This window comes from Nicrophorus vespilloides, unplaced genomic scaffold (assembly GCF_001412225.1).
Source record: "Nicrophorus vespilloides isolate i.1.1-1 unplaced genomic scaffold, Nicve_v1.0, whole genome shotgun sequence".
Lineage (NCBI taxonomy): Eukaryota > Metazoa > Arthropoda > Insecta > Coleoptera > Silphidae > Nicrophorus > Nicrophorus vespilloides.
In genome coordinates, this window is record NW_017096155.1 from 841 (window position 1) to 13,858 (window position 13,018).

At 43.7% G+C, this 13,018-nt stretch overlaps 1 protein-coding gene across 4 annotated transcripts; it reads right to left on the minus strand.

The window, feature by feature from the left end:
* Positions 1 to 1,033: 1,033 nt before the first annotated feature.
* LOC108569831 (protocadherin-like wing polarity protein stan) lies at positions 1,034 to 12,176 on the minus strand. 4 transcript variants are annotated; one of them, XM_017931537.1, is made up of 13 exons: positions 10,638 to 12,176; positions 10,457 to 10,582; positions 7,792 to 10,397; positions 5,086 to 7,731; positions 4,111 to 5,024; positions 3,603 to 4,042; positions 3,110 to 3,545; positions 2,924 to 3,039; positions 2,434 to 2,870; positions 2,064 to 2,372; positions 1,812 to 1,904; positions 1,475 to 1,631; positions 1,034 to 1,133 (listed from the first exon to the last, which is right to left on the minus strand). In XM_017931537.1, the coding sequence occupies exons 1-13, from the start codon at positions 12,155 to 12,157 to the stop codon at positions 1,103 to 1,105; spliced, it is 9,831 nt and encodes a 3,276-aa protein (XP_017787026.1). In that variant the 5' UTR covers positions 12,158 to 12,176; the 3' UTR covers positions 1,034 to 1,102. The 4 variants fall into 4 exon arrangements, with proteins under 4 accessions (XP_017787026.1, XP_017787025.1, XP_017787027.1 ...); XM_017931536.1 differs by lacking the exon at positions 1,034 to 1,133 and adding an exon at positions 1,144 to 1,325; XM_017931538.1 differs by lacking the exon at positions 1,034 to 1,133 and adding an exon at positions 1,144 to 1,350.
* Positions 12,177 to 13,018: the final 842 nt, after the last annotated feature.

Below are 13,018 nucleotides of genomic sequence, written 5' to 3' on the forward strand. Positions count from 1 at the left end.
TAAATCATATTTGTATATTTGACACACGTCAAATATTGACGTTAAATCAAATGTTAGTTTGTTTCATAAAAAAATCAAGAGAGGTACAAAATTATACGTAAAAATAATTGAGAGACACTTAAAACGTAATGAGCATAATATTACATAATACGAAAATACTTATAAAATATCACAAAATGTAAACGCAATATAAAAAAAATGGCAAATAATTCTTCCTTCGTCGCACAAGTTTCTGTTTCGTTCGTTTCTTTTCTTTCATCATTTACACTTACACAAAATCTGAACTAAATACAAAATATATGTAAATATATATATATAGTATTTATCGTTTTATAATGTTGATTTTTTTTTTGTTCTTTGTATATAATAATAATAAATATGTGGGATTGTGTGTATATAAATTTATATGTATATATATATATAATATATGTATATAAAAAGCTACAAATATATTTTGTATAGAAAAAGAAGAAGAAAAAACAAAACTTGATTGTTTTTCGAATTTCTTGGGAAGGGATGAAAATTACAATTACTACAACAATCAGCGTGAAACAAAAAGTTCCCTAACCGTTACGAACATTAAATACAGTCTTATTTTGGTGTGTACTCGTTATTAGCGTCCAAACGTCAAATTAATGACATACGTCATCTGTCAATAAATTGACATATGTCAAACGTCAATAAATGAACGTTGTGGACACAATTTTCATTATAAACTCGACTAAGAAAATAAATTCGAAATAAAATCCACTACTTAGCTAAATTTGTTATGTATATATCTAAATGAAGAATCAGTCAACGCTAGTTTCAACTAGACATGTAGTAGTAGTTAAACATAGAATTGATTTCGACAATTATTTGCGTAAAAAAATATATATATAAAAATAAAAACTAAAAGTTCACAGAACAGAATACAGCAAATTAGATGTAAATATTATATAAGTAAAGTATAAATAGTATTAAAACTTATTTAAAAACAAATTTGTACAATGTTTCTTGTTATCTACGTTTGTTTTGTTTTTTTTTGTTTTTGTTCTCCCTCGGATCGCAAAATTGTGTGTACATTCATATATTTCATATAACATTATAAAACATACAACTTTCAAACCGAAGTTTCCTCGTCCTTCTCTTTTCTAAAAAGAACAGAATAACAAAAATACATTGCATTGTCTCCCTATGTATATTATCTCGATTATTAATGTTTTTGGTTAATTTTATATAATTTTTTCCCTTTCTCTAAATATTAATTATATTTTTTTTCTTTGCCTGATTTATTTTCCCACTACCACTCCCGTTATTTGTTAATGCCATATTCCCAACACCATCTAAACCAATCGGAAAGAAGAAAATCTGTTTTAAATACACACATTGTTTTAGAATTCGGAAATTTCGTGCTAAAATTTCGGTTAAATTTAATTTAATTTTCAAAATAAATAAATTTGTTATTTTTTTGATAATGATATGATGTACTTACTGCGTAGGATCCACCGGATGATGGTTGGAATGCATCATCGTGACGGGAGGCATCAATGGAGATGGGGAACCCCTGGTGCTTCCGCATATCGAACCGTGCACCGAACCCAGCACCGAGCCCATCCTCGATCCCATCCTGGACCCATGATAATCCATCCCTAAATACAAAACGCCATCTATTAATTAACCGTAAACTATTTTTTACTCATCGTAAATATGAAAACTACAATTGCGTGTTTTTAAAAAATGTGATGTAGTGATGTAATAATAAGCAGGCTAAGGTAGAAAGAAATAAATAAAAAGCAGTTTCTGGTGGCGGGGATAGAGTTTACACTTACCGGGATTGTTTACGTCGTTTGTGATTGGGGACATGATTCTACTGGATGGGTGATGCATGTAATTATTATGGGATGCCATATGGTCTTCCTCGGCTGCAATTTAAAACAAAAATAAAGAAAACAAAATACAAACAAAAAAAAATCAAATAATATAAAAAATAAATAATAATGGAGGTTGAACTACTGTTGAGAGGGGTGGAGCTCGCCGTATTTAAAGGCGTATCCGATTGTCTGGAGGCGGAGCTACGTTACCTGTGTATGGGAACAAGTATTTGTCGTTGATGTGGTGTTTCTCGTCGAGGTCTGAGCATCTCTCTGCATATTCCTGGTAGTTGATGTTCTCGTGCGGTGACACCAGTTTACCCATGTACTCGGCTTTGGTATGCGCCATGTTCGTAACATACTGAGGATCGTAGTGGGCGCGCATCATGTACTGCTCCGATTGGTTGGATGGCAGACACGTGTCTGGGGTTATATCCGGATTGGGTAGCGGATTCGGGCTCTTGTGGCAGAACTCGTTGTCCGAGCCCGTCTCCGCAGACCATCTTCCGACTTCAGGCACTGAAAGTAAGTTTATTTTATTGTACAATTTCTAAGATATATACGTTTTGAATAATTTTACCTGGTGGACTGTGCAAATATGCCTCGGGTAATTGGCTGGACCATCTGGGCGCGTACGGTTGCACCGATGGAAACAGCTGCGATTTGGTGACGACGTTGAGGGCGGGAGGCGTGCCGCACCTGGTGACAACATGTTCGGTGATGTTCGGAAGATAACCCTGCCTTCCGCCCATCCTGCCCCGGTGTCTACGCGCGCTTGATTCGTCGTCGTCGCTGGAATGACTGGAAGCCAATTCGAGGCTCCGCCCTTCAGATCCATCCGAATCCGAATCACTGTCACGCCCATCTCTGCGATCTCTACGCCCACTGTCCTCTACCACCTCCCTGTGCCTATGCATACCACCGTCCTGCTCGAAACCTCTAAGATACGAAGGAACATCGCTCGTCGAATTGTAATTAGAAGTACTCGTAGAGGTATGTCTCAAATGGGTATCGCTCCTAAAAGCAGTAACAATATTTATACAGATTTTAATTGACAAATTGATTTTTACCTGTAGGGACTTGAACTAGTCTTGGTGGTGGATCTGGACGTAGTACTCGAAGTGGAAATACCTATATTCCTCCTAGCTGCATCCATGGCTGAGCTGTGATACGCCAAGGCGGATCTCTGTAAAATTTAAGTGTTTTCATATTTACGTTACAACAAAATATTTGATTTTGTTTTATTGTAAACTCACCGATTGGGCGTTCAGATTTTGGCTGCTAGTGCTAGCCACTCCAGCCACCGAATTCGTCTCCAGCAAAGGTACTTTTCTACCCATGCACCTCAAAATGGTTCTAACCAAGTTCTGCCTTACTCTGTTATTAGCAACGCAGTATCCCAGCAACGAGAAGAGAGCGTGCACGAGGACAGCCAATGATAGGATCGGAGTCAGAAGGGGGTGTTTCTCTGAGGCGGCCAACAACGCCAACACCCACGACGCCCCTAACAACGGCAGCGCCACCACCGAGACCCAGAGTAAAGTTCGAAGATTTCCGAAACCCATGACGTGGTCTTGCAGAGTGAAAGCCGCTCGCACGGCGAACATCAGGACACCCACATTGAAGAAAACGAATATTCCTATTGGTCCAACGACGCTCCAAATGACGCTCTCGTAAAGAGAAACCCAGCAGCTACGAAGGAACAACCATATTCAATTGTATTATATAACAATTATTAGAATTACTTACAAATAATAGTTTCCGTATTGATGGGCTCGCACTCCCACGGCCATGCTCACGATGATCGCCGGAAGGACGTATCCGATGCAGTAGTAGAATCGCATAGGGCCATGGTTGATGTCGCGCATCTCCGTCAGCATTCGGTAGAGATGAAGAGCGTCGACGAGCATCCAAGCGAACGCTCCTAACCACAGGTAATGCAAACCCATCGCCACCAATTTACACCCAAATTCGTTACCCACCATGGGTTTTCTCGCTTTCAGCGCCACGAAATACAGCAGTTCCGCGAGAAAAACGCAGAGCACCAGGTTCTTGCGAATCGTATTAGAGTTGGTCTGAGCTCCACGAAGGAACGCGAGGATCAGGTATGTCGCGAAGAGGATAGGAAGAGATAGCGAAAAGCAGCTGTAACTGGATATATCCTCGAGTAGAGATGGCTCAGGAATGTACTGTAAACGAAATTATGTTATTATTGTAGGTAATATTTTACTGGTATTATAATATTGGCAATACATACCTCAAGATCGACAACGTCTACGAGCACGGCAAACGTGGATAGATGATTGCAGGTGCAATTGACCAATAGAGGACCTCCGTCGTATCTATCGAACCAATCATCGTTGACTTCCGTCCGGCAACCAACCCTGCTCCATTCGCCGAACCCTCTTGCCGTGGACCAATGGACGCATTGCGGATTCGATCTCTCGTTGAAGATCATCTTCTCGTCGTCCAACCAAATCTGGAGACGCACCGGAAGATGCAGCATCACTCCCGATAAACTCCTGAACAACACCTTCCTGGTCTCACTCTCATCCCTTTTCGCCCTCTCCAATCTGTAATATTGGGCCTCATTTTCGTGTCCCCTAATCGCGCCTTCGCTGAAACTCTTCTTCTCAAAATCCCGGAAACTGTATTCAGGTTCTTTGATATCTTCGAACGTTATCTTCCTTTCAGTTATCGTTTTATTAACAGCTTCCACGTATTCGGGTATTAAGATGCTTAGGGAAATTAGCGGTGAGCCAATTGCTATGTCAACACCCCATCTTCTCACCACGGAATCATCGTAGAGATCTGGTAGCAGATTTCCGGCTTGCTTGTATTGGACGTAACTGATGACAGGTCCAGAAAGAGGTTTAGAGTTCTTCGTGCTCAGCTCGCCAATCTCCAGAGGCTTTATCCCAAGCAATTTCAGCGGTACCAAAATTTTCGAGTTGACGTCGAATTTGCTTTTGTCTTTTAGGTAATTGTTGTACTTCGGGAACGAGACTAATGGACCCAACGATTGAGTCGATTCAGAGTTTTCCAAGAATTGCGAAGTATCTGGTATTACCACTCTTTCAGTTGTGAAACTATTGTCTGGGGAGATGATTGAAATGCTGTTCTTTTCTTGGCCGTAAAGAGAATCCGGGGTAATAATATCTAAACCAAGAACTGAAACAAAAGGATTGTTTTAAATTGGTTACTATGGTTAGTGGATTAAATTGAAACTTACCGACGTTAGAGGCAACGATTTCGAATGGATTTGTGTAGATGTCGCTTTTGCTCTCGCAAAGGACGTTGATGTACTTTTCGAAGGATGCAATCAGTTTTTCTCCGCTCGATTCTGTCAACTCTTTGATGCGTTTCCAATGTTCAGAATACTTTGAATCTAGTATCGAGCTAGCTGATAACACCAAATTGGAGATGTAGTCTTTATCTTGGCTGTGCGTCAAGTTTAATCCGTGCACTTGAGATTCGTGCTTCAGCAGCTCCATGATCAGATCATTGGTGATGAGTACGTCTGCTCCATAAAGATTCGATGTGTGATTGGTGGCTTTGTGTAAGTCTGAGGCAAGATTGATTGCGTCGAAAGTGTTAATCCTATCCGTTTCTTTCTCTATAGCTGAGAGCTTCACGCGTAGTTCCACGAACTTTTCCGAGGTGCAGTTGAAGAGGTCCGGGGATTGCCATCCTCCTAGCTGATTATCGCACGATCTTGACGCTTTCCCCAGTGTGCCTTTGGGACACGTCTCCGTGGCTTCCGCGCCGAAAGACGTCCTCGGCCACCAAATTCCATCCGAGGCGCTCCTCGGGCAACCGTCGTAAACGACCTCACATCCTTGCAGCGTTATCTCCGCGTAAGGATTCGGACAAGAATCGCACTTCTTTCCAATAACTCCGTCCTTGCATCTGCACTGTCCACTCTGCTGATCGCAGATCGCACTGTAAGAACCGGTCAGGTAACAATCGCACGGTAAGCATTGCGTCGTTCCAGGAGGCTGGTAATGGTTCTCCCTGCATCTGCATTGACCCGTCTTCTTGTTGCAGTCCGGATGGTAACCGGATTCGACGTCGCAATGGCACGGACCGCAAAAAGGGAATCCCCACCAGCTGGAAGGACACGGTTGAGCCTGACGATTCTCGCAATACTCTCCAGAGTAAATCGTAGAATTACAATCGCATTTGTAGCCTTTTGTGGATAGTTCTTCTACGCAAAGTCCGGAATTTTCGCACGGACTCTTGGAGCAAATGGGAACGCACAGAGGACCGACGTGTCCTTCGTGGCACTCGCATCTGGAGGATCCCCATTCGACGACGCAATTCGCATTCGCTGGGCATTCTGTTGTACATTTAACATTAGATTCGCAACCGTCCAAAACGTTCTTCCGGGCTGTCGGAGTGTTCAACATCTGCTGGTTATTGCCAATCCTCACGTCTTGAATGCATCCATCGAAATAGTTGTAACCGGCGTTGAGGAAGGTGAAAGTATCGTCCGGTCCTCCGACGAGGATCTTTCCAACGATCAAACCTTGTATTTTACTGTTGAAAGGAACAACGGCTGTTCTTTCACCGTAATCCACCGAAATCTTAATCTCCGTCCCCAACCAAAGCACGTCGATCCGATGCCAGCGTCCGTCGGAAACGAATTTCGGAACGGAAAAGTTCAAACTCTCACCGTTGTAACTGTAAGCAACCAATCCATTCCTGATATGAAGAACTGCTGAGCTATTTTGACCCAAATGCCCGGACATCAAGAAAGCGTCTTGCTGCAAAGTGCGTACCGTCATCGAATTAATCCACGGTAACTGAATGGGTCTCAAAGATGTTGGTATAAAACTCAAAGTACCGTCACCTTCAAACCTCCACGGTTTATTCACGCTCTCCCCGCAATCCTTTCCGCCGAATCCCTCCGCACATTCGCACCTGAACATAGACCAAACCTCTTTGCAAACTCCACCATTCTTGCAAGGCTTCGAACTGCAGTACGACCGCTTTTCCGGGCATCCCGCAACCGTCCCGTTGTCTGCAACGAAAGAGTTGAGATCCACAAACTGGTAATCCACCTCAAGATCGGAGATGCATCCAACGTAATGATGATTCATCGCTTGGAATTTTTCAGGCAACGTTGGAAGTCCGCCGAGCTGCAGCGGCCCAGTGAGATCGAGGAAACGATGGCAAGTTTCCGTAAGCGAAGAGCATCTACTCTCCAAGATGTGCTGACTGTAGCCCGCGCATTCCCATCTTCCGCCCAATTCTTCGCCGTGCGCCAAAGCTAAAGCCGTGTCGCAATCATCCAACGAGATGGTAACAGATTTATTAAAGTAATGCACCGTAACCGTGTGCCATTCTCCATCGGAAACGCCGCCAGGAAGACTCGCAGTGGCTCTGGTAACACCGCTTCCCAACGAAAAGGAAAACTGCACCGAAGCATTAACGATTTCCAAGGCGATGAAGTCGTGCAGTTCGTTGTACCTTCCGTTGTACAGAAGCAAACCGTTGCGACTCGTCGTTGCGAATCTTAGTTGAAGATGCATTCGATGTCTCTGCTTTAAGCTGGGAAAGGTGAGAAAGGAATTCGCGGAGAAGCTGCGACTCTTCAGTTCGCAGAGTGGCGTGTAGTGTTCGGACCCGGTTGCCGGTGAACAATCCTCGCAGACGAAACCGCCTTTCAGTCTCTTCGTGCACGTCGATCCGCTCTTGCAGATGTTCGAATTGCAGGTGTCCGAGTTTAGTTTTATTTCGCAGTTTGGACCGGTGAAATCCGGTGGACAGACGCACGTGTATCCACCTTCTTTGACGCGACACGTGCCGTTGTTTTGGCACGGAGCGGAGTAACAAAGGTTCACCTCGGTGTCGCAAAGGTAATGTTCTTTAGAACCTGCAATAACAACAAGAAAATTGTAGATTTACAGTTAATTTAATTACTTTGTTTGATTACCTGTAAAACCTAGTGGACATCTGCAGGTGAATGCGGTGACTGGATATATGGGTCTGAAGAGGACTGTGCTACTTGAAATGAAACCAGAAGCGTTACCGAACTTCAGCACTGTTAAACACTCTTCGTAATTCAAGCACGGTTCGCTGACGCAAAGGTTATCGTCGAAAGGAAGCACCTGCACTGTGGAAATAGCGGCGAGTATGGACCTCTTCAAATAGACACGTTCTTTGAGAAACTGCTGAGTGTAATATTCCTCTTTAGGAACGTCCGGTCTTTTCACCGAGAAACTGACGTTCAAAATCTTCGAGTTAACATCGATGTCGTCTTGAATGCTGAAGATGAATATGTTCTCTTTGGGACACGGTAGAATAGCAGCTAGGCCATCGATGAAGTAGGTGAGGAGCGGTGAAAGGAAAGCCTCTTTGGTCATCTGGTTGAGTCGAACGGTGATGGAATTGTAGAGCATCGATTCGGTGATCAATTTCACTGAGAGCTGCATTATCGCTTTGACGTCGTTGACGCCATCCGTGACCGAAACTTCCATAGTTGCAACTTTCGGTACGTTCGTGTTGAGTTGAGGACTCAATTGTAATTGTCCACTAGTCTCATTGAGCGCCACTAAATTTGCGTTGTTTCCTGATAAAATGCGGTAGTGAAGACGATCCGAGACGTCGGCATCAAAGGCTGGGATTCGACCGATCGGAGCCGATGGGAAATGATCCTTGAAGTTGTTGAAGAGGATGTGAAAGTCTTTGAGGACTGGCGCATTGTCATTAACATCAGTTACGATTACTTCGAGAGGAACGTCGCTTCTTAATGGTCTGGACGAAGCGCGAACTATGAGATCGTATTTTTTCTTAGGACTTTCGTAATCTAATTCAGTCATTGTTATTAGCTCGGCTTTATCCGTTCCAGGGATGGCGACTAAAGAGAAACAATTAGAGTCTTCACCTCCGATGATGGTGTACTCGATTTTGGCGTTTTGACCCTCGTCCGGGTCTTTGGCTTGAATCTCGCCAACCGTCGAGCGAATGGGACTGTTTTCGGGAATGTACAGAACGATTTTGTCTGTGTCGAAAGTTGGAGGTGAATCATTGACGTCGAGTATGGTGATTACAACTGGGACTGTTGAGCTTCTTGGAGGGCTTCCCCTATCAATTGCGTGAGCTTCCAGAGTGTAAGAAGCCACCGATTCTCGATCTAAACCTTTATTAGTTCTGATCACTCCACTCGTTGGATCAATTACGAAAGATCCATCCTCGATATCCTTTTCACTCAGGGTGTAACGGATTCTTCCGTTCAAGCCTATATCAGCGTCCGTGGCTGCAATTTGCAGAATACTCGTGCCAATTAACGCATCCTCAGAAACGCTGCCAGAATACGGAGTATTCTGGAAGATGGGAAAGTTGTCGTTAACATCTGTCACTGTAATTTCCACGTCCGTGGTATCCGATAACGGAGGATTCCCACCGTCCTTAGCAGTCACAGTCAAAATATACCCACTCAACACTTCACGATCCAAAGTTTTCGCGGTAACTATAGCCCCAGTTTGCGGATTAATCGTAAAATCCTGAGGCCTATCCAAATTGGTGTCTTCTCCCAAAGAGTACGTAATCTCCGCATTCAAACCAACATCATTATCACTTGCAGACACAACCAAAACGGTAGTACCGACTATAGCATCTTCAAACACGCTCGCAGAGTACGGAGCGTTTTCGAAGACTGGAGAGAAATTGTTAGCGTCCGTCACGTTCACGTAAACCGTAGCTTTATCTTTGCGTCCACCCGAATCTGAAGCGGTCACCTCCAGAACGTACCTCTTCTCCTGCTTGTAATCCAACGGTTGAGCAATCGTAATCAAACCTCTTCCGTTCTGCGAGGTAATCGAAAATCTGTTCCTGCTGTTTCCATTCGACAATTCGTAATGAAGACGCGTATCTTCATCAGCGTCCGAAGCCGTGACAGTCGTCACCTGCGTTCCAGGAGGATCGTCTTCAGAGACCAAAGCTTCGTAGACTTTCGGCTCGAAGACAGGATCGTTGTCGTTGACATCTTGCACCGTTATCACTATACTCGCTGTAGCCGAAAGCGGTGGATTTCCTTGATCTCGTGCTATCACCTGAAGCATGTACTTCGATTGCTCCTCGCGATCCAACTGCTTCGTCGTGTAAATCCAACCAGAATGAGCATCCACTGTTAAAGGAATGTCTTCGGTGCTCGCGCCGCTCGCATCCCTCGGCGCTATATTATATAATATGTTGGCGTTGAGACCGTCATCGTTATCGAATGCTTGCACTTTTAGTATACTGAATCCGGTGGAAACACTTTCGGAGACGCTCTCTTGAAAGAGAGACGTGTAAAAGCGAGGTGCGTTGTCGTTAACGTCTTCGACTTTGATCAACAGTTGCGTGGTGTTGGATCTGGAAGGATTACCTCCGTCCTGAGCCCTCACGACTAATCGGTAATTTCGCAAAATCTCGTAATCCAGAGGCTTCACCAACGTGACGTCTCCTGATAGACTGTCGATGGTGAATTGAGATTGGGTGTTGCCGCCGATTATTGCGTATCTTATTGCCGCGTTTACTCCTTGATCAGCGTCACTAGCTCTACGCAAAGACAAAGAGATTTATTTGGTATTCAATTTACAAATTAATTTAAGTCTTACTTTATGTGAGCAACGACGGGGTTTTCGGACCAATTGATGTCCTCTCTGATGTTCACGGTGTACGCCCTCTCAGAGAATTGAGGGTAATTATCGTTGTCATCAGACACGTTGATCACAACTGTAGCGCTGTTAGTAAAATTATGAATTATTCGCTTCTTATAACCAAATGCAAATTACGTACCTAGCAGATCTTCTTGCGCTCTGCGGCGTGGCCTGATCTGTAGCATCGACGATCAAGGTGTAAACTTCCGTGGTTTCTCTATCCAAACTGGATCTGGTTGTGATGACACCACTTTTCGAGTCGATTTTGAAGACCTTGTTGTCATCCTCTGGCTTAGATGTTCCACCACCGAAGACGCTCTGAATGCTATACTCGACCTCCGAATTCTTCCCGTAATCCTGATCCGTGGCTTTCAAAGTGATCACCGTTGTCCCTACGCTGACACCTTCACGAACCGAAGCCTCGTAATCGTTCATCTCGAAGACTGGTGTATGATCGTTAGCGTCGAGGACGTTGATCTGCAGCATTGTTGTACCACTCCTCGGTGGGAAACTATCGTCCGTCGCTAACACCTTGAAATAATGCACATCCACCAATTCTCGATCTAATTTAACACTGGTCGTAACTAGTCCCGATTTCGTGTCGATATCGAACATCGATTGAGTGCGCGAATCCAGAAGACTGACCATCGAGTATGTCATCAGATTGTTCTCCGGGTCTCTCGCTTTCATCGTGATGACTGCAACACCTGGATCACACTCCTCCATAACGCTTGCAATGTACAAATGCTGCTCGAAGAATGGACTTTGGTTGCGTAATTCGCGTCTCACGCGTTTCGCAATGTCTGTATCGTTGAAGATCTGATGATGGTAGACGATCTTCAGTCGGTGATCAGAGTCGAGGATTCTGTTGCCGCTGCATTGAGCGTTGAAGAGCACGACGACTTTCCAGAGAGGCTCCAGGATGCAGACGTCTTCGCTGGCAACGAGATCCCCTTGACTCGCCTCGATCTTGAAACGATCGTCGTTCAGATCGACGAAGGTCACGGTGCAGTTCTTCGCTATGCTTCGCGGCAGAAAAGCCGTTATCGAATTGATGAATTGGGACTTCTTCAGGCAGATGCGTTGCCATTTATCTGAAGTGGGTATTGCAAACGAGGCGTACGTTTCGGAGATCCAGCGTTTCGCAGCCGAGACTCTAGTGTTCACATTCGGATGAGCCCGATGCAGAAATGGATTCATCGCATTTCTTTTCCTCCTTCCGACCGCCACCGAGAGGTCATCATCATTGTCGGTAACCTCTTTGCGATCCTCGCTGCATCCCGCTCCCACTATGAAGATGCGAAGGGGAAGACTGTAGTAGTCGATGTCTCGCAGTCGGTTCGATGTGGAGTCGATGTGAACGGTGAAGAGATTGGGGTAGTATAAGGAGTTGCAGTGCAGAGGCTGCAGAAGACGGACGATTCCATCGTGGGGGTCGACTTCGATGAGGTCGTCGACGAACGATGCCGATCTCTCGTGATTGACCTTGTAGCTGCGCTCAGAACCCAATCTGTAAACAGATGCGTCGAAGATGACGTCTCCGGACGCCTGATCTTCGGTCACGAGCAGCAGGTAACCGTTACTTAGTAACGGAAGGCAGAGGAGCAACGCTAGAAGCAGCGGACTCCTCTCAATCGCGGGAGCCTTTGAACTCGACATTGTTCACCAACATTTTCTCATCTTCATTCTGAAACAACAACAAAAATAAAAACGAAATCAATCACAAGGTCTTTTCAAATAAACAATTCTATCTTCATAATAATAATAATAATAATTGTTAAAACGCTTTCGTTTCATATGCAGTCAACAACTGCAGCAGCATCGACTTGTGGATGGAAACTGGTTTTCTGTACGACTCTTTCATCTATCTCATCTACATAAATTACTTTTAACTAGTCCAACTAAATGCTATCAGAAGAAAACGAAAAGAACATTGGCATTAATCAAAGTAATTAAACTGATCAAGTTTATACAGAACAACTTCATAAACTGCAATACAATGCAATATTATACAGTTTTCAAGAAAATCACTAAAATGTAAAGACTTCAAAATATATTAAAAGACTTTGCTTTTTTCGAGTGTTAATTTTCATCATTTTTGAACTTGAATTGCAGAAAAACGGATGAAACTACAGCAATATATGAACACTCACTACATTCCCCAAACATTGAATTTTCATATGCATCTATTGAATCCATTCTAATTATTGTAGTTATTGAGAAAATCACTGAAATGTGAAGACACTGCTTTTTTTCGAGTGTTAATTTACATCATTTTTGAACGTGAATTGCAGCCAAACGGATAAAACTACAGCAATATATGAACACTCACTACATTACCCAAACATTCAGTTTTCATATGCATCTATTGAATCCATTCTAATTATTGTAGTTATTGAGAAAATCACTGAAATGTGAAGACACTGCTTTTTTCGAGTGTTAATTTACATCATTTTTGAACGTGAATTGCAGCTAACCGGATGAAACTACAGCAATATATGAACACTCACTACATTCCCC